The sequence below is a fragment of the Eretmochelys imbricata genome, chromosome 2 (assembly GCF_965152235.1).
Source record: "Eretmochelys imbricata isolate rEreImb1 chromosome 2, rEreImb1.hap1, whole genome shotgun sequence".
Classification (NCBI taxonomy): domain Eukaryota; kingdom Metazoa; phylum Chordata; order Testudines; family Cheloniidae; genus Eretmochelys; species Eretmochelys imbricata.
Window position 1 is genome coordinate 196716768 of NC_135573.1, and position 19590 is coordinate 196736357.

General features: G+C 44.0%; 1 protein-coding gene across 3 annotated transcripts in view; it reads left to right on the forward strand.

Moving 5' to 3' along the window:
* The first annotated feature begins 11334 nt into the window (after positions 1-11334).
* The window catches only part of AZI2 (5-azacytidine induced 2), a 45549-nt gene continuing 37293 nt past the window's right edge, over positions 11335-19590 (forward strand). Inside the window, exon 1 of one of the 3 annotated variants that reach the window (XM_077811245.1) lies at positions 11335-11575. Coding sequence is in view for 2 of the 3 variants with exons in the window: in XM_077811246.1 (XP_077667372.1) it covers positions 11830-11941 (112 nt within the window). In the remaining variant the exon portion in view is untranslated. Of the gene's footprint in view, positions 11576-11720; positions 11942-19590 lie in introns of those variants that run through there. The other 2 variants (XM_077811246.1, XM_077811244.1) reach the window with 2 other exon arrangements.

Consider the following 19590-nt stretch of genomic DNA (forward strand, 5'->3'; position numbering starts at 1 on the left):
AGGACCAGAGTGTTAAGCAACTTGCTGGATCAAGCCCAAAGTGCATTGTGAGACCCCTACTTCAACATAACATGTTGCTGTCTGTATCTAGTGCTGTTGACTATGAGATTGGATACATAAATATTGAACAAAATATATTTTAAAAAAAGAATGAGGTGTCAATGAACAAACTACAGGATGGCAAGGATAGTGACATTCTGAATGCATGTAAATACACATGAAAATTACAAATTATGTCTACTGATAATTTCTCACCTTAAAACATAGAAGTCCTGGAATTTTGGTTTATGTTGATTTTCTAAATTTCTGAGGCACATTCATTATTGGAAATCAAAGTTGAAAAACAATTGGGATAAACGGGAAGCTTCAGTTTGTAATTAAATTGAATATACTGTAGTCTTTCAGCAACATTATGTCTGATTTTAAATCTAGTTATTGCTTTGTATGGTTTTTATCTATATCCCACTCCAGTAGTTTGCATTTATCTCTGCTCTTGCATACTGGAGCAATAACTGGTCAATTCTTTTAATTTTGAATATATGAGTTCATAAGTCAATATTGGCAGAGTATTTTTTCAGAAAAGTATACAGTACCAAATTAGCTAACCCAGTGATAGTCAGATTGAGGCTCGGGAGCCGCAAGTGCCTCTTTAATATGTCTCCTGTGGCTCTTTGCAGCACATGATATTAAAACACTAAGCGATTTAATTATAAACCAATCAGGCTGCTTTTACTATGTTACTAACCTATTGTAGTTGATGAAATAATACTTGGTCAGAATAATATATATATATTAAATGAAACAATTAATTCACACTACTGTGGCTCTTTTAGGTAACGTTGATCGCTAATTTGACTCCTGAACCACTGAGGTCTGAGTATCACTGAGCTAACCTATCATATTAAACAGAACAAGATTTGATTTTAATTTAGCATATATCTAGGATGACTGGATGACCCGATAAAATTGGGACTGTCCCGATATTTAACCCTTTGTCCCACTTCCCAGCCGATGTACGATCGGGATGCCATTTATCCCGATATTCAGGTGAGAAGGCGGGTGGGGGAGTAAGGAGGGACATAGCAAGCCAGTGGGGGTGAGGAGGTGAGCCGCGAGCCAGCAGCAAGCTGGGGGAGTCTCGTGGCAGGCAAGGGGGTCTGGCGTGGGAGTGAGGAGGCGAGCAGAGGGCAGGCATGGGGTGAGGAGGCTGGGGGAGGTCTCCCCCCAAGCCAGAATGGCCCCCCAGCCCCCAAGACCCAACTCCTGGTGATCACTGAGCCTTTCCTTGAGGCTGGGAACAAAAGTCGCGTTTCAATTCAGCTGTCATCTGCAGCTCTTTGTGACCGGGCTTAGCACTGCACTGGATCCAAACCCACTCTTTGTGAATGAGCTCTGGGATCCGATCCAAAGTGAACTGAAGTTGTCCGTTTATTTTAAGGGGTGGGGGCAGCACCCCCCAGAAAGCTCTGCCATCCAGGAGACTCACTCTGCAGCGACAACAGAGAGGAAAACCCACCCCAGCCAAACGAGCCTGGGGGGCCTGCTGACTCCCAGCTGAGCCCCGGGCTGGAGCGTTCCAATGGCTATTGGCACCCAAGGCTGAGTGACAGCCCTGGAGCGGGACCCCTCTGCGCTCAGGGTGCCCCTAAGAAGGGCTGGGTAGGGCAGCTCGCACCCAGAGCCAGGCAGGGAGTCTCTCTGGGCCAGCTCTGTGGATGCAGCAGAAGGGCTAGAACCGCCAGCTCTGAAATGAGATGCGGCTCCACTGAGGAGGCTGCTAGAAGCGGAGCGTTGCCATTTCCAAGCTTTTCTTTCCCAGCCTGTTTTTACATGGGCAACCGGGGGGGGGGGGGGGGAGGGTCAGGGGGAGGGGAGCTGGTGCCCTGCAGAGGTAATAGCTGCATCTACCCCCAGCAGAGCATGTGCAGACAGGCCGACCGAGCTCATGGTGGAGCCAGGGCTGCAGAGGCTGCTGCTGAAGCTCTGCACTTTCTGATTCCGCAAGCCGGGGCTGAGTGCTGCTAAGCTGCTACCCAGATCACTTACCAACACTGGTGAGCAGGGGCTGCACCTGGGGGGCATGCACCTGACTCAACTCGGTGCGAGTGCCCCGCACATGGCAGCCTTGCTGTTAGCCTAGCTCCCTGACCCCAGCCATTCCCAAAGGCACACAAATCGTATGGCCTTGACATCTTGAGTGGCAATCCAGACACTGCCTCTCTGGGCACATGCAGCTGCTGTAAAGGGAACCAGAGTTTTCAGAAATTAGCCTCCTCCCCAGAATTATTTTACTACTGACAAACTCCTGCTGTCTCCTTCTGAATGCTCCATTCCAGAGGAAGGGCTCCAGCTGTGCTCCAGTTATCACCCTGGCCTCAGTGGAGTCACTCCGAATTTGCACTGGTGTAAATGAGGGTAGAATCTGAAGTTTCAGGGGTGGATGATGCCTCAGCCTCTCGTTGATTCCCCAGCCTAGGCAGAGCGCGGGATTTGTGATGAAAGACACATTATCACACTGAAAAGATGAGCTCAGAAGTTACAAGTGTTAAGGTCATTACAGACTCCTAGAAAGTCCTCCCCAGTGAAGGTAAATATTTCTAACACACTGTCCTGAACTCAGGGCACAGGCTGGGGTGTGACTGTTGGCAGTAGGGATTTGCTCTGTGGGTTTTGCTTGATTCAAGATATTTAGGGCCAAATCCTGATACACAATCTTCCCTTGGGATCACAGGTAGTAACCTGCTAGCATGATTAGGCTGCCAGGGTATACTGTGATTTGGAAACAATATAGCCTGTTTAAATCCATGTGGAGCTCAAGAATACCAAGAGGGGACATGGCTAAGGGGTAGGGGAAGGGAAGGGTGTATTAGGGGAAAGCCAGGACTCTCTATTGGCCTGACCCAAAGCCCATTCAAGGGATTATTATCATTAATCACTTATATTGTCTAACGGGGCGGGGGAGGGAGGGGCGGATGGTGGGGGGAGTGAGGAGGGACTCAGCAAGCCGGCAGTAGGCGGGGGGGTGAGGAAGGACGAGGAGGTGGGGTCTGGTGTGGAGCAGGAGCAGGGCCTGGGGTGGAGTGGTGGTGGGGCCGATGGCACCCCAATGTGTCCCTATATTTTATTGTTGCGATCTGGTCACCCTACATAGATCAGTACCTTTAGGATGTTTTTAAACCCATACAGATCTTTCCTCTACCACAACCTTTGCCAGTATTGGCCAAACTCAGGTTCCAGATTGGACATAGATTTTATACTCTAGTTGATAAAAATATTGATATAATAAGATTCCAGGCTTGTCACTCTGTCTGTGTGTCACTCCGAAGCCTAGAATGTCTGTTGAGTCAGTGTGAAGCAATAGAAACGGCTATAAACATGGTTGAGAGCTCCTTTTCTTTAGAATATCACCAGGTTCAATTATTGCTGGGATTGATGGTCTGTTATTGTGAATATTTTAAATTCTCAGTACTTTTGACTTTACAAATTACACTTGTGTGGTGTACAGCTACAATAAAGCACATATCTATGCCAGTAGTATGGACCAGTGTGATATCAGAATTAACTCAACCAATCACGCTATAGCTAAATTGCATGCAACCGTTTCATTGGTTGCAGAGGAGAGATTGCACAGATGGTGGATTATTTTGCCCAACTGCAACATCTGTGTTCAGCATGGCATTCAGCAAGCAGTATTCATTATGACTATGATGAGGTCTTTTAGAAAATATAATTGAGTGAAAATAGGAGTCTAACATGGGTTTTCTTTACAGTGAACTTAGTGATCATGCATAATAACTGAAGTAACACGTCTAAATATAAGGACAACATTGGCAGCAGCAGTGCAAGCTTCATCACATTGCCTTATCAGTATGCCTGCCTCATACAGCGAGAGGGGCTGATTATAAAAGAAACGAACAGTCCTTCATGTCCATTTGTAACCAAACTTAAACTATATAGGCTATTGAACAGACATCAGTTTTTAATAACTTTTCATCAGGTAGGGCCAGATTTTCAAGGTAGTTAGGCACCTAAAGGTACAGAAACAGATACCTAGTGGGATTGTTAAAAGCACTTAAGCAGGTTAACCTAATTCTTAACATGTATTCTTAGGTGCCCACATAGCTTTTGACAGTCTGACCCTATCTGATCAGAGCTGATTCTGAGCCAGTGACCTAGAAGTGAAAGATTCCCATGACCACATCCTTGAGTCAGCTATGGCCAGATTTTTAAAGATATTTTTGTGCTTAAAGATGTAGTCAGGAGCCTCGTGGGACTTTCAAAAGTATTTAGGGCCTAGATCCACAAAAAGAGTTAGGCATCTAGAAAATCACTGGAATCCACAAAGCCTGAGTTAGGCCCCCAGGCTCCCGATACAATGTCTGGGGAGAGATAATTGCCTAAGAATTGGATCCACAAAAGCCTACATGTAAGACAGGGAGCTGCCTAAGCTAGCCATTAACAGATGCTAATAAAAGGGGTGTGTCATAAGCACAGCCCCTTTCATGGAGTTAGGCATGTAAATGGCATGGGAGGTAGGCATCTCCTCCTGAAGTTAGGGGCCAAAGCTATTTTGTTTGGGGAAAGGGGGTTGCTTGCAAAAAGTAGAGGATAGGTTTCAGAGTAACAGCCGTGTTAGTCTGTATTCGCAAAAAGAAAAGGAGTACTTGTGGCACCTTAGAGACTAACCAATTTATTTGAGCATAAGCTTTCGTGAGCTACAGCTCACTTCATCGGATGCATACTGTGGATGCATCCGATGAAGTGAGCTGTAGCTCACGAAAGCTTATGCTCAGATAAATTGGTTAGTCTTTAAGGTGCCACAAGTACTCCTTTTTTTAAAAAAAGTAGAGGAGGCACCTCCCTTATAACTTTTAGTCCAGTCATTAGAGCACTCACCCAGGATGTTGGTGATCCAGGTTCAATTCCCCCTTCTGCTTGAAGGGGAGAAAGGATCTGAACAGGGATCTCCCTTCTCCTCCTTACACAAAGGGGTAATTAAACCTGGGTCTCCAATATCCTTGGTGAGTACTCTAACCACCTGGCTAAAAGTTATAAGAGACCCCCCTCCTCCAACTGGATTTTGTGGAGGGTCCAGTTCGATAGGAATGTTTTGAGTATGCCTATCAGATCAGGCCCTGCAAGTGAGCTAGGAAGGGAAACACCTATTTTCACCTGATTTGAGAGTCCCTCTGAGGCTTAGGCATGCAGTGAAACGTTGGAGTGAAACATGATGCGCATGCCCTGAGGCAGAAACTTCTGGTATGTCTACACTGCAGTTAAAAACACCCACAACTGGCCTGCGCTGGCTAACTCAGGCTCGCAGGGCTCAGGCTAGGGGCTGTTAAATTGTGGTGGAGATGTTCAGACTCAGGCTGCAGCCCAAGATCTGGGACCCACCAACCTCACGAAGTCCTAGAGCCTGGGCTCTAGCCCGAGCCTCTACATCGCAATTAAACAGCCTGTTAGCCCAAGCCTCTGGGTTTTTAACTACAGTGTAGGCATAGCCTTAGACATCCAGGGATCTCTCATGGCAAAAATTGGGTGCCGAGGAATTCTAAGTGCCTATAGAGTTAGGTGGCAGGTGAGCAGGAGTTTTGAGGATCTTAGTGGCACCTAAATTTTGGATTTAGGCATCTAAGTGGGAGGTAGGTACCTAAGACCCTTTGTGGATCCAGGTCTACGTCCCTAACTCCCTCACACCTAGGTGCTTTTGAAAATCCCACTAACTGCCGATAAAAAAAAAACCCTGCATTTTTAGACACCTAAATATCTTTAAAAATCTGGCACTTAGTCCCCACTCTATCAACATATGTTTTGCTGATTAATTTTTTAAAGCAAAACTGCAAATTTAAAAAAATATGTGAAAGTAACAATAGATATAAAATTATGCTAAGTTGATACACAGAAAAAATAGGGTAGGGTGAGGGGAAATACTGTAAAGTTAACTGTCTTATATGTTGAAAATCTTATTTTTTAAAAAAATAGCTGCATATTAAAATGGACAGGTTAAATCCTTACGTCTTTACTCAGATTTAATTCTGGCTAATTCCTATCCAAGTCAACAGTAGTTTGCCTGATGGTGCCCCGATCCTCAATTTAGAACATACAGATGGACTGCTGCACCTGCACAGGGCCCTACTGAAGTTAGTACAGCTGCATGTACAGTGTAAATTGAAGGATAGGAGCTTAAGAACTGACCTCAGGATTTGGTGGTGGTTTAATAGCATAGAAAAATGGATTGTAGATATAGCTGAAAATAGAGGTCTGTTCTTCTCTGAGCTTATATAAAAGCCAGGCATTGTTCTGACCTAAATTTTTGGTAGTATTTCTAACTTAAATATAACAAAATATTTCTAACTGTTCTTGTACAACATTAAGATATTTCTTAGAGATATATGAACAATAAAGATTGAAATCTTTTTCTCTTTTTTCCAAAGAAGATTTTTCTCATTTAGAATACTCAGATACTTTTCTCTAAATGAGACTTTTTTCCAACAGATGTACACAGAATAAACTCTCTAACCGCACTACTACTCTCTGAGACACTATTTCCAGCTATTTTCCCTATCTTTATTCACACTGTAGTGAGATCTTATGTGGTGGAAAGTTAGGTATGTACAGTTATACATATAATATGGTGCAATTTCTGTACTCAGATGCACATTCATTTCTTCAGTTCACTTTGTGACATGGTGTACAGTCCCTTTGGGCCTCAGTTGGAGAACTCAAAAGGGACAAAAGCACTCTGCCTTGATTTTGACACAGAAAAAAACCTCCCATCTATCTTTTAAATAGTATAGGACAACAGTGGTGATCTAGGCAACCAGCTGCCCTCCCCAGGGAATCTATGTGGATTGGGTTTGGTGAGTAAGGGCTTTCTGGTACCTGGAAGGAAACTCCTATATAGTGAGTAGGTGGGAATTATTTTCTTCTCATCTTGAATTGGACTGAGGAAAAGTAGTCATGTTTCTGCTTGACATCGTTAGTCTGAACAGGTGAACTATATTACAACTAACTCAGCACCAAATATAAACACCTGGGGCCAGATCCACAAAGGGACATAGATATTGCAATGCTTGGTGTTGTGGCATTTAACTTTTAGGTGCCTAAAAAAATCACAGGAACAACACTGCAAGCCACAAAGTCTGCATGAGCGCCTAAGGTCCCTATACAATCAATGGGGAGAGACAAGTGCCTTAGAAGGGGATTCACAAAGCTATGGCGCTAGGCGGGGAGCTGCCTAAGCTAGGCAATGGGAGATGCCGGGTGACAGTCCTATCCTTCTCATGGAGATAGGCACCTAAAGCCAGGCTGTGTGCAGGTGCCTTTTCCTGATTATTTAAATATTTATGCTCAGTGGAACAGTTATTCAGAGAAGAGAGAGAGAGAGCTTCTATTGTCCAATGGTTAGACCACCCACCTGGGACATGGAAGAGCCAGGGTCCAGTTCCCCAATTCCAATCACTCTTTCACTATTTAGCTGCAGTGGAACAGCTTCAACAGGATAGATTGTATCAGATTATCCAGTACCTCAGTGGTTTGAGCATTTTCCTGAAATGTGGGAGAGCCCTGTTCAAATCCTTTCTCCCGATCCTGACGGGGAAGAAGGAACTGGATCTAAGTCACTCAGGAGAATGTTCTAATCAGTAGACTAAAAGTGGGGGGCTGTTCTACCTCCTCTGGTGGCTAGACTTTGATTAGGACCTGACCCAGTAGGCAGTCTCTGAGCACACCTGTGATGCTGACAGACCAGGTGCCCCAGTGGAACACTGATGAATGTATAGCTCTAAACCAGTCTGGCTCACCTGTGTGTTAGTATTATTAAAATAGGTATTAAATTTATAAAAATGTGTTTAGACTTTATAAAATGCTTGTAGGGTGCTGCATGAATTAATCTCACTTAATATAACTTTATGAGATGGGGTACAGATGTTAAGTGTTTGCACTGTAAACCTCTGTAACTTGTATAACTCATTAAACAGGAAAGAACCATTAAATGTAAGATCCTGGTTTCCTATAGAAGGTGCTAGGTTCTGCACACATGGCCCATTGAAACCAAGTGAACCATTGTGAAACATCAAAGGACAAAAACTTTGTTGATTGACCCGCACACGCATGCCCTTGAAGCAGAGTTGTCAACTTTCACGGGCTAAATAAGCACCCCCGACTTTCACAATAAGCCAAAAATCAAGTTGATCCCATTTCAAAACAATGCTAAACAAGCCAATTCCTAAGAACCCCAATACTTTACGTTACTAGATTCCCCCCAGCGTGCAGTGTGGGACTGTGGTTGGCGCACTGTGCACCCCTGACTCTCTCCCCTCCTTGCTGGGAGCTGATAAAAAAAAAAAGCAACAAGCCAAAAACTAGCCAACAAGCAACTCACAAGCCAATTAAGCGAAAAACAAGCCAAATTTATGCGTTTTTTTCCATGGGTTTGGCATGTCTGCCATGAAGATGTGCACGACGACTTGTCCCATCAGTTTGAATTCTGGGGGAAGGGAATAAAAATCCCTGACCAGAAGAAACTGGATCGCCCTATGCTGCTTGAACTCTTAGGGGTGAAAATTTCTAAGCATGAGCAAGAGTTCCCCGGTGCTTGGCTGGGGTTAGCCCTAGAGGACTTATAGCATTTGCATATTACAGCAGCTTCTATTACCTTTTGAGACTTAACACTGTAGCTCATTTGTCTATGTATGTTTACCTGCTTTAACTCTGGAAGTAACTCTCACTTATTGTTCTTAGTTAATAAATCTTTAGATAGCTTTTCTTATAGGATTGGTTTCAAGCATTGTCTTTGGTATAGGATCTAAGGTGCAGTTGACTTGGGCTAAGTGACTCATCCTTTGGGACTGGGAATAACCTGAATATTATTGTGATTTTTGGTGTGAGGGACCATCTATCACAAAGGCAAGCTTGCCTGGGTGGCAAGGTAGTCCTCTTGGGTACTCCAATATGTCTGTGACTTCATGTTAAGGCTGTTATAGGGCTTGAGGAGTTCACGCTGGATACTTTGTTGATGAAACCTAAGTATAAAACACACAACCAGTTTGGGGTTTGTGCTCTATTTCTTAAGAGTCTGCCCTGAGGTTAGTTTTTCATGGTATTCAGGCCCCACATGGAAGATAGGCAAGCAAACACCTGGCTTCCCCCAGTTTGTTGATTGCTCTGGAGCTTACGCGTCCAGATGCCTGGAGTGAGACAACAGTCAGCATGCTCAGAGACAGAAATGTAGGCACCTAAGAAACTCTTTACTGCAAAAACTTAGGTGCCAAGTAAATTTAGGTGCTTATAGGGTTTGGCAGGAGTTTTGTGGATCACAAAACTCTTAAACTGGGATTTAGGCACCTAAACCTCAGATTTAGGTGCTTAAATCTGGGGTTTAGCTATCTAAGTACCCTTGTGGATCCCACCCCTGGAACCTGATTCTCATTATTTTTTTACCTCTACTTGTGTAGTCATTTACATTGTGGCAAAGTGAGTGTAAAAGCCAATCCTATGATTTTTGCAGCTTTTTATACCCAGTTGCATAGATGTAAATGATTACAAAAGGTGAAAAGTGGTGGAGAATACGCCCCTTGTTTTTACTCAGGCCTGGTCTACATAGTTTGAGCAGCTGGATTAGAAAGTAGCGGATGTTGATTAGATGTATTGTTACCTAAGTGGTTTGTTTTTCTTCGGTTAAATAATTGTTAATTGTATAAAGGGGAATATGGCTTTCTGACTCTTAGCCATGATGATTTTATTTTGAGTCACTAAAGAAAAAAATCTAAATCTCAGGAAGGGAATTTTTTCTTTTAACAAAGAATAACACTTGTGTATCTCTAATAACAATGACCTGAACTTTCTGTTCACTTCATGAGGAAATGTACCTGATTGTCCAAACCAACGGGCAGAACTTAGTTTGGAATATTTCAATGGTAGCTTGACAAAAGAAGTAATTGTTGTACTGTATACTTCATTTCCATTTCCTCTATTGTTATAACATTGTGCATAAGCAGTAAAACTGATGGTCACATTGAATGATTGTGATTAAGATACTGCATACGAATTTTTAAAAATGTACAAGCTGTTGTGCTTTAGCAGTCAGCCAAAAAATGCTATTTACAAAATGCTCATTGAACAAGCAGCAGCTTCCCTACAAAAACAAAAAAATGGGCCTTTTATACAATCAATTTTAGAATGTTAGATGTTCTAAAAACCAGATCCTGATCCTGCAAACACTTGTGTACCTGACTTCATTAGGTCTATTCACATACTCAGAGTTAAGCACCTGTATAAAATGTCTGCAGGATCAGTGCCCTGGAGCAGTACTTTGAAATAATTTAAATTCTATGAGACTAAGTGGATGTAACAGTTTCTTAAAAAGACTTAAGGATATTGATCAGAGAGAAATCTTTGTAATCATTGAATACAGGCAGTGGAACTGGAACAAATTTTATAGTGAGGATGCTGAAAACCATTGAACAAGACCTCCTCAAGCCATGGGTGTGCTGCCAAACCCCTTGTTTACATTGGCCTCATTAACACTACAAAAGTGACTTCCACTCCTTTTCCTCAACTGTTGCCTACTTCTAACTTAAATTGAATTAGTTCATTAGCAATGACCCCCCACTTGCTAAGGCAACTCCTATCTTTTCATATGCTGTGTATTTTTACCTCCCTACTGTATGCTCCACTCCATGCATCTGATGAAGTGGGTTTTAGCCCAGGAAAGCTTATACCCAAATAAATTTGTTTGTCTCTAAGGTGCCACAAGGACTCCTCATTGTTTTTACCCCTAGTTCCAGAACCCTTGAATACAGGTATGAAATGGCTGTGTTTGGGTAACCAATTAATAATTTTGTTATACTTCTGAATTTATAGGTAGTTTCTTTGAGCCTATCTAGTTCTATGAATATCCTCACCTATCTCCCTTTAATATTTACCCCTGCCTATGCATGTGTGTAATATCACCTGTGATAGAGGGGTGAAGAGTAATATTTAAGGGGCAGAAGCATGTAAAAGAGTGGGCTGGGAGCATATGGAAAGACATACAGAGGGGACATGCACGACTTTGGGCGGCCTCCACTGCTTCTTGCAGGGGAACACAGAACTGTCCCGACGCTCCAGGGAGCAGCAATACTTTCCGAGGGCCACGTGTGCTGTGCAAGGGGGTAGCTATTGCAGCACTTGGGCAGGCGAGGGCGCTGGCGCCTGCATGAGAACGAGGTCCCTTCAGAAGGGGCGGCCCTAGTCACAGAGCCGAGTACGGTCGTTCTGTGGCCGTAAAAGGGGGCGGGCTGACACTCACCTCACGTCCCGCTCGCGCACTGCATGCCGGGAGGTGTAGTCCTGCCCTGTCGTCTTCCGGGACCCGCCGGTGCCCTTCGGGAGAGCGACATTGGGGTCACGTGAGGGGTTTGTTGACTTCCTCGAGGGGGCGGGAGGTCCTGGTAACGGCGTCGTCAGGCCGGGCCCCGGGCGGAGGTGATGGGAGCCCGGAGGAGCCCGAGTAGAGACTGCGGCGGCCGCTGCTGCTTCCTCTTCGCCGCCGCCCGCCAGTGACCGGAGCCGAGCGGAAACCCCCCGGCAGGTCAGCTCCGGCCTTTCCCTAGAGGGCATGGGGCAGATGGGCCGGGGTGGGGGGAGGGGAGAGCGGTGACAAGCGCTCTCAGCCGGTGGCTCGGGCTGACGTGGAGCCGCAACCCCCGACAGCTCGACGCTCACAGCGGCCTGGTGCGGGCGCGCCTCTGCGCCCACGCTCTTCCTCCCCGCCCCGCTGCCTGCTCCGGGGCTTGTCCGCATTGGGACGGTTCCTGTCTCTCCTCCAGCGGCTCAGCGGAGGCGATGCGGGGCGCTGTGCCCTGGTCCGCGCGGACCGCACAGTCACGGGCAGAGGCGTCTGTGCCGGCCAGGTGGCCCCGGGCCTCCACAGGGAAGTTACCTTTAAATCCACCCAGTGAGTATTTTACGTTCTCTCCTGCAGAGAGGAAGCTGGCAGGGTGACGGGAAAGGGGCAGCGAACAGGCTGCTGTGGTGCCCCGGAGCTGGGTAGGAGTCTGGGGATTATGCAGGGAAAGTAGCTGCACCGGAATGGCACCAGGAACCTGCAGATGAAGCCTTTTCAGATGAGGATGCATGACGCTCACAATTCCATAACATAGGCAGTGAAAGGGAGAAACTGTTCAGGGGGAGAAAAATGTTATCAAATACCATGAAGTCCTACAACGCACACCCAAATACAACTGTTCTGGGCGCATTATAAACGCGGGTTAATACTCATAAGTGTAGAGAAATGTGTATTGTAATGGGCTTGTAAAATTCACTTGCAAGTGGGGAATGAGCATGTGTGAAGGATTGGGGGGAGAGGGGTGTAATTTGTCTGATTGTGCAGAATTTAAATGTTCTGATAAACTACGTGTTTGGTCCTTCTAGCTGCCAAGATAACCACCTAAATGTGAGCTTCTGCTATGTGTGGTTCTGAGTCTGCAGATAGACCTCTCCAGCTTCTCCACTGATTCTCCTAACTCTTTCCCAGCAGCAGCAAAATTAAATTAACAAGGATGTCTGATATCTTTGCTGCCCTTCAGAATCCTGTGAGCTGGGATGAAACTGAAAAGAATCATGTCCATGTCACTGCTAACATCTGGGGAAAGGTATAAGCAGTAGCAGCCAAGGCAGGCACTGGAGTTATTCTCTGAGGAGGAATAATGGAGACTTGGGAGACTAGAAGCCCAGCTCCCACATGGAGATCATTTGCAATATAGTGTGAGATCAAAACTTTTAATGGAAATTGGTGAGGGAATCTTCTGTTTTTTCACTAATATCACATCTATGTGATGTAATGTGCAGAAAAGAGAGAAAGGATAGTTTTTTGTTCAATGTTCAGATCTGATGGTGGGGAAGTGGAACCCTTTGTTAAAAGGGAAGTCTAGTCTAAGCACAGGATTAGGAACCAGGAATTTAAAAAAAAAAAAAAATTAATTCTGACTGCCATGTGAATCCTCTGTGCCCTTGAGCAATCTTTGTTTCAATCTTTCAATCTTTGCTTAATCTCTGTTTCAATTTCCCCATCTATAAAATGTGTATTACACTTAACTACTTCACATGGTGTTGATGATTGTGCAATGTTTATAAAGACCTTTGAACAAGAAAAGAGTAAGTGCCAGGTTTTATTATTAAACAAAGGGGAAATGATTATGTCCTAAAACAAGTAACATGTTAAATCTCAAAAGCCGTTTATTACTCTTTAATATGAATTATAGAACAACAACAAATGCTTTCTATAAGCCAACAGTAAATCTAGGGAGGCACATGATCTATTGGTGTATACAGGCAACATTTTAGTGTCATGTACTCTTAGAAATATTTGGTTTAATTACTTGTAAGAGGGGAGAACAGTAAAATAGGATTATGTTTTTAGACACAGACTTATTTGGGATATACATAAGGCCCTACCAAACTGAGGTCAATTTCGTGGTCATAGGATTTTAAAAATTTAAATCTGAAATTTCACTGTTATAATTGTAGGGGCCCTGACCCAAAAAGGAGTTGCGGGGAGGGTGGGTCGCAAAGTTATTGTAGGGGGGATTGTAGTACTTTGCAGCTGCTGGTGGCAGTGCTGTCTTCAGAGCTGAGCAGCTGGAGAGCAGCAACTGCTGACCAGGATCCCAGCTCTGAAGGCAGAGCCACCACCAGCAGCAGTGCAGAAGTAAGGATGGCATGGCTTGGTATTGCCACCCTTACTTTTGCACTGCTGCTAGTGGGGTGCTGCCTGCTAGTGGGGCACAGTTGGGTGCCCGGCCAACAGCCCTCACTCTCCTGTCCCCCAAGCTCTGAAGGCAGTACAGAAGTAAGGGTGGCAATATCACCCCCCGTAAAATAACCTTGTGGACCCCCCCCCCCCCCCCGCAACTCCCTTTTGGGTCAGAACCCCCTGTTTGAGAAATGCTGGTCTCCCCCTCTCCTTCCCCCCCCCCCCCCCCCGTGAAATCTATACAGAATAGGGTAAAGGTACACAAAAGACTAGATATCACGGGGTGGGGACCAGATTTCACGGTCTGTTTTGCGTTTTTTATGGCCGTGAATTTCGTAGGGCCCTAGATATACAGTAACACTTCTATTTTGTTTGCTTTGTCTTATATCTGGAAGTAAGAGTAAAAAAATCAAGTATTAACATTTAATCACTTTTTTCATGAAATAACACCATTCTGAAAACTGATATAAACTGCATAAATCTGTGCCATGGCCAAATAAAAGTAATGCATTGTATCTTATTTTAATGAGATATAGCAGATGAACAAAAGGAGAATCAACACCATCTGACCAATTAGCTCTGCATAGCAAGAGCAAGCGCTCAATAGTCCATGGACTGTAGTTTGAGAACTCCTGACTTGTGAAATAATACGTATATTAAATTTCAGGAAACATTTTTGTGACTATCGCCTATTCATAGATCATAAATCTATCTAATTGCCTCAAAAATAGTATTTGAGAAACTGGACTAACATAAGAACAGCCATGCTGGGTCAGACCAATAGTCCATCTAGCCTAATGTCCTGTCTTCGGACAGTAGCCGCTGTCCGGTGCTTCAGAGGGAATGAACAGAACAGGCAGTCATCAAGTGATCCAGCCCTGTTGTCCACATCCAGTTTCTGGCAGTCAGAGGCTAGGGATACCCAGAGCATGGTATTGCATCCCTGGCCAACTTGACTAACAGCCATTGATGGACCTATCCTCCATCCTCCTGCCTATCTAATTCTTTTTTGAATCTAGGTATACTTTTGGCCTTCACACCATCCCCTGGCGTTGAGTTCCACAGGTTGACTGTGTTGTGTGAAGAATTGCTTTCTTTTGTTGGTTTTAAACCTGCTGCCTATTATTTTAAATGATTCTTGTTATATGAAGGAGCAAATAACACACATTCATTTTCTTTACACCTTTCATGATTTTTTTTTTTTTTTTTTAGACCTCTATCATATCTCCCCTTAGTTGTCTCTTTTCCAAGCTGAAAGTCCCAGTTTTTTAATCTTTCCTCATATGGAAGCTGTTTCATATCCTTAATAATTTTTGTTGCCCTTTTTTGTACCTTGTCCATTTCTAATGTATCTTTTTCTTTTTTGAGATAGAGCAACCAGAACTGTATGCAGTACTCAAAGTGGCAGTACTCAAGATGTGGGTGATTTGTGATTCATTTCACTAATACTACTGTTCAATTAGATCATTATACTTGTAGTGGAAAGACTTTTTATATGTATACCTAATCTCTGTCGTCTTTGCTCATTACTCTTTAAAAATTTCCTTTCCTTCCTTTCTGTGCCATTTAGGGCAGGTTTCTAATTTTTCTCTCACTACTTTATCTCCAGCCCAACTGTTTTCATGAAAATGAAGCAGCCTCAGAGCACAGATTCAGTTTCATTTTGAGAGACACAACTCCTCTGCCCCTTCATTGTGCTGTTTCAGCAATAGCCTTTATAACATAGCTAATTGTGTACTGTGTAAAGGACAGATTTTGGCCTTGTATATGTTTATAGTTCCCATCTTCTTTAGTAAGAGTTTAACGTATTAGCTGAAAGTAGAACTCAGTCTCAAATTTTTTCCTTCTGTCAGTTATTTTAGAAGTTTTCACATAGTGTAGACCTAAATTAATAAACAGTTGATCTTGTTAACTGTGAATATTCTGATATCTTTCATAGTGTTAGTATATTCCTTAATTATGATTCCTTCCCCATCTCACACTACCATATACTACAGCTAGGAACATAAACTGGGTACAGTGCACTTCTTGGCCAGCTGACAGCTGTTTAATATAAAATGAATAATTGATTTCAGTATTATTTTTATTGGGCAGGAATGCATATCACACACAACTTCACAGTAGGCACCTTTGTTGACAGTTTGAGTAAAGAGAGATTCTCAGTGAGCACAGAAACTGACCTACATTTGCAATTAAAAGAATCACATTATGGCCATTGCCAGTCTATATCTAAACACATTTTTTTTTTCTTTGCCTCTTTGCCTACAATTTGTTACTTGCTTTTTGCATCTTTTCTTAAGTTAGATTGTAAGCTGCTTGGGGCAGTGACCACATCTTCCTGTGTGTGTGTGTGGTTTTTTAACAATGCTTAGAAAATTGAAGCAATAAGTATATCTTAAGAAGGTGGCTCCTTTGAGATTTCAGGGAGGCTTACGCTACCACTGTCAGTAGTGTATCTGTTCAGTGGATAAAGAGGAATTTAGTTTTTGTGGGTATCCTGCTAATTTTCAAAATCAGAAAACTCACTGCAGGAAGTTGCTCTGTTACAGAATCTTTGGGAGATGATATTTTATTAGGTGTATGTATGGTTTATGAATCATTGTGGGTCACGTTTGTATGCGCTTCATCGCGGGAGGATTTCCACAGCTCCTCTAAGAAGTGAAAACAGTAGGGGATGATTAAGGCAAATGACTCAAGTTAGAATACCTTGAGAGAGGTACTGCCTCCTGGGGAGGCTCCCCTATTCTACTTCAAAGTGGATTCTGCAGAGACCAACAGACAAAGGACTTTTGAATAAATAGCCCAATGTTAAACTGACTAAAGGCTTTCTTCCTGATCCAGCAAATAGAAAAGGCCTTCTGTCCAACAGGGTCCCCAACCTTTGTGGAAGGGTTAGAAAGATTTTGGCTTACTGGGGCCCCATAAGACTGATGGATGACACACTGGTAAGCTGTTAGCCTGTGTACAGGGATGTTTTACAGAGACAACATAAAAAGCTGTAATGCTTTACCTGAAGAATAAATGTGCTTGCTTAAGAAGAGCTCTGTTGTAACTGCTAGTAATTTCTCTGTTAGTCACTCTCAGAGAAAAGTCAAAGCACAGGCACCAGCCTTTTTAGGCAGACTGGCTTGCTTGGGATCTCACAGTGTAATCCAGGGGGCTGTGCAGTCTTAAAACCCCTGGTCAGGAGGTAGTGAGACATGAGTTTCTATCTAGGAGAGTTGAAAGCTAGGAGCTGGAAACCTTTGAGTGCCCTGAGAGGCCACAGATGGGAAAATACAGGTGCAGTTACCTTGAAACTGTGACACTCGCTTTGTTTCCTTACCTGTCTTGTTTAAAGAAAAAAAAAAAAGGTGCCTGCAGAGCTCTCATGTGCAGTGTATGCAAATATTTCAATAGTGCAACAGTAGATTACGAATCAAAGTCCAACTTTAAATCACTTGATTTCATCTATCTAGATGTATTATGTGGATTTTTTAGAATTCTTAAACAGATTTCGTTAGACCAAATTTAGTTTTCTATTTATGTAGCTTACTACCCATTTGCTAATTTTGAAAATGGAGTCAATCTGCTATCTTGGTTCTGTTTCCAGTTCATGTGACTGAGCACTGTGATGTTGTCACATTAATGTGTAAGTTTGGAACCTCACTTGTGCTGCTTCCTTTCACAATGTAAAGGATCAGTGTCTTTTATGATGCAGAGATGTAGTTAAATATACCTTGTGTTAATTGAGATATTATAAATTAGGTTTTTAATGTTTTTTGCTTTAATTTCATGCAATGTATATGTTGAAGCAGTCTCCTAACTCTAACTTTCTATCCCTTAGTACCTACAGGCTCTTAATCTCCAGTCAAACAGGGCACTGTTATACTTCTTTCCGCCAGTGTGCCCTTGTGAATTTCTCTTAGAAACAAACTATCTAAAAATCACATCTGTCCTCCTGAACTTCCTCCTCTACTCATCACCCTCTCACCAGTTTTCCTCCCCATAATGATCTTCTGATAAACTCCCCACCCCCATCCCTTAAGGGGATGAAGCTGAGGGAGTTAGAGTTGGCCATCCTAACACCTTGAGAAATGAGGGAGAAGTGCCTGTTTGAGTTCCTCTAACTTAGTATAAGCAGGATCTTTCTCATGAATGGATTGTCTTCATCTGCCATGTAGAACCAGCTAAAACAGTCCATACCAGATCTGTTTTTGTAGCTGTGATGGTCCCAGGATATTAGAGGGCAAGGTGGTGTGACAAAGTTCCTCCTCTGCCTTGGTGGGTCCTGCGCTTATTGGCGGATTTGCTCGCCTCACAGGTTCACAGCAGCCCTCAGTTTGGCCACTTTTGTGGCTCAAATCTGCCATTCACTCAGTTAGCCTCATCACTGGCCAGCATGGGGAAAAGGAAGAAGAACAACCCCCGCAGTCTCTGCTGATCCACCTAGTGAATCGGGGAACAGGCCAGAGACCTTCCCCTAAGGTGGAACCCACAGTCCAGGTCAACTCCTCCAGTATCAAGTAGGGAGTTGGGGGGATGGGGGAGAACCTGGGCCCGCCCTCTACTCCGGGTTCCAGCCCAGGGCCCTGTAGATTGTAGCTGTCTACAGTGGCTCCTGTAACAGCTGCGTGACAGCTACAACTCCCTGGGCTACTTCCCCACGGCCTCCTCCCAACACCTTTTTTATGCTCACCACAGGACCTTCCTCCAGATGTCTGGTAATGCTTGTACTTCTCAATCTTCCAGTAGTACACCTTCTCACTCTCAGCTTCTTGCTCCCAGCACCTTGCATGCACACCACAAACTGAAGTGAGTTCTTTTTTAAAACCCGGGTGCCCTGATTAGCCTGCCTGTCTTAATTGATTCTGGAAAGTTCCTGATTGTTCTGGAACCTTCCCTGTTACTTTACTCAGGGAAAAGGGACCTACTTAACCTGGAGCTAATATATCTGCCTTCTATCATTCTGTCGCCTCGACGAGTAGGGTCCTGCCACCGGGCCAGCTCTGTATTTATTAGTGTCCTCTCCGGGGGGCTCCCCTCCCCCTCTGCAGCTTGGGCCGGGGCTGCCCCCCTTCCTGGGCAGAGGGCTAGCAGGGTGCCCTGGCCCCCTTCCATCCAGGCCCCTGCTCTGCCCTCCCTGCTGGGGCACATGGCAGAGCTGCCCGGGCCAGTGCCTGCAGCCTGTTGTGCCCCAATAAAGGGCTAGTGTATGGGGGGGGGGGAATATCACTCCCCTGTCACAGTGGGTGAAGTAATATCTCTTAGTGGACCAGCTTCTGTTGGTGAGAGAGAGACACAGAAGCTTTCAAGCCTATACAGAGCTCTTCTTCAGGTCTTCCCCCACCCCCTCCCCTTACTAACAGAAGTTGGTCCAATAAAAGATAATACCTCACCCATGTGGTCATTATCAGATCTGACTGTAGTGGTGGTTGCATGTGCAACCAAGCTGATGTTAATTTAAAAAATATATTACATGTAACCTTTCCCCAAAAAACTGGAGTCTAAGCTGGCTGTCCTGTAACTCTCTGGTGTTTGTGGCTTGGACTTCTAAAGATCATTTCTTCCAGAGTTTAATGATTCTGTAATTTTAGGAAGGATGTATTGTATTCCTACATTAGGCAGGGATTCAATCATTTCATTAAGTGTAAAATTCCACTTGACTAACAAGAGAAGGACAGCTGTGCTTCCATATAATGGTTAAAGACAAAGCACCAGACTAGCTGTATGAGGTACCATGTTGCCAGAAGAATCTAGTGTAGGATTTTGAGAATATATTTTTTTTAAATTAAAGATCTTTTGAAACATAAATTTTTAGTGCAGTAAAAAGACTCTCTATGTGCGCGGAAGAAATGTACAGTTCCTGAATT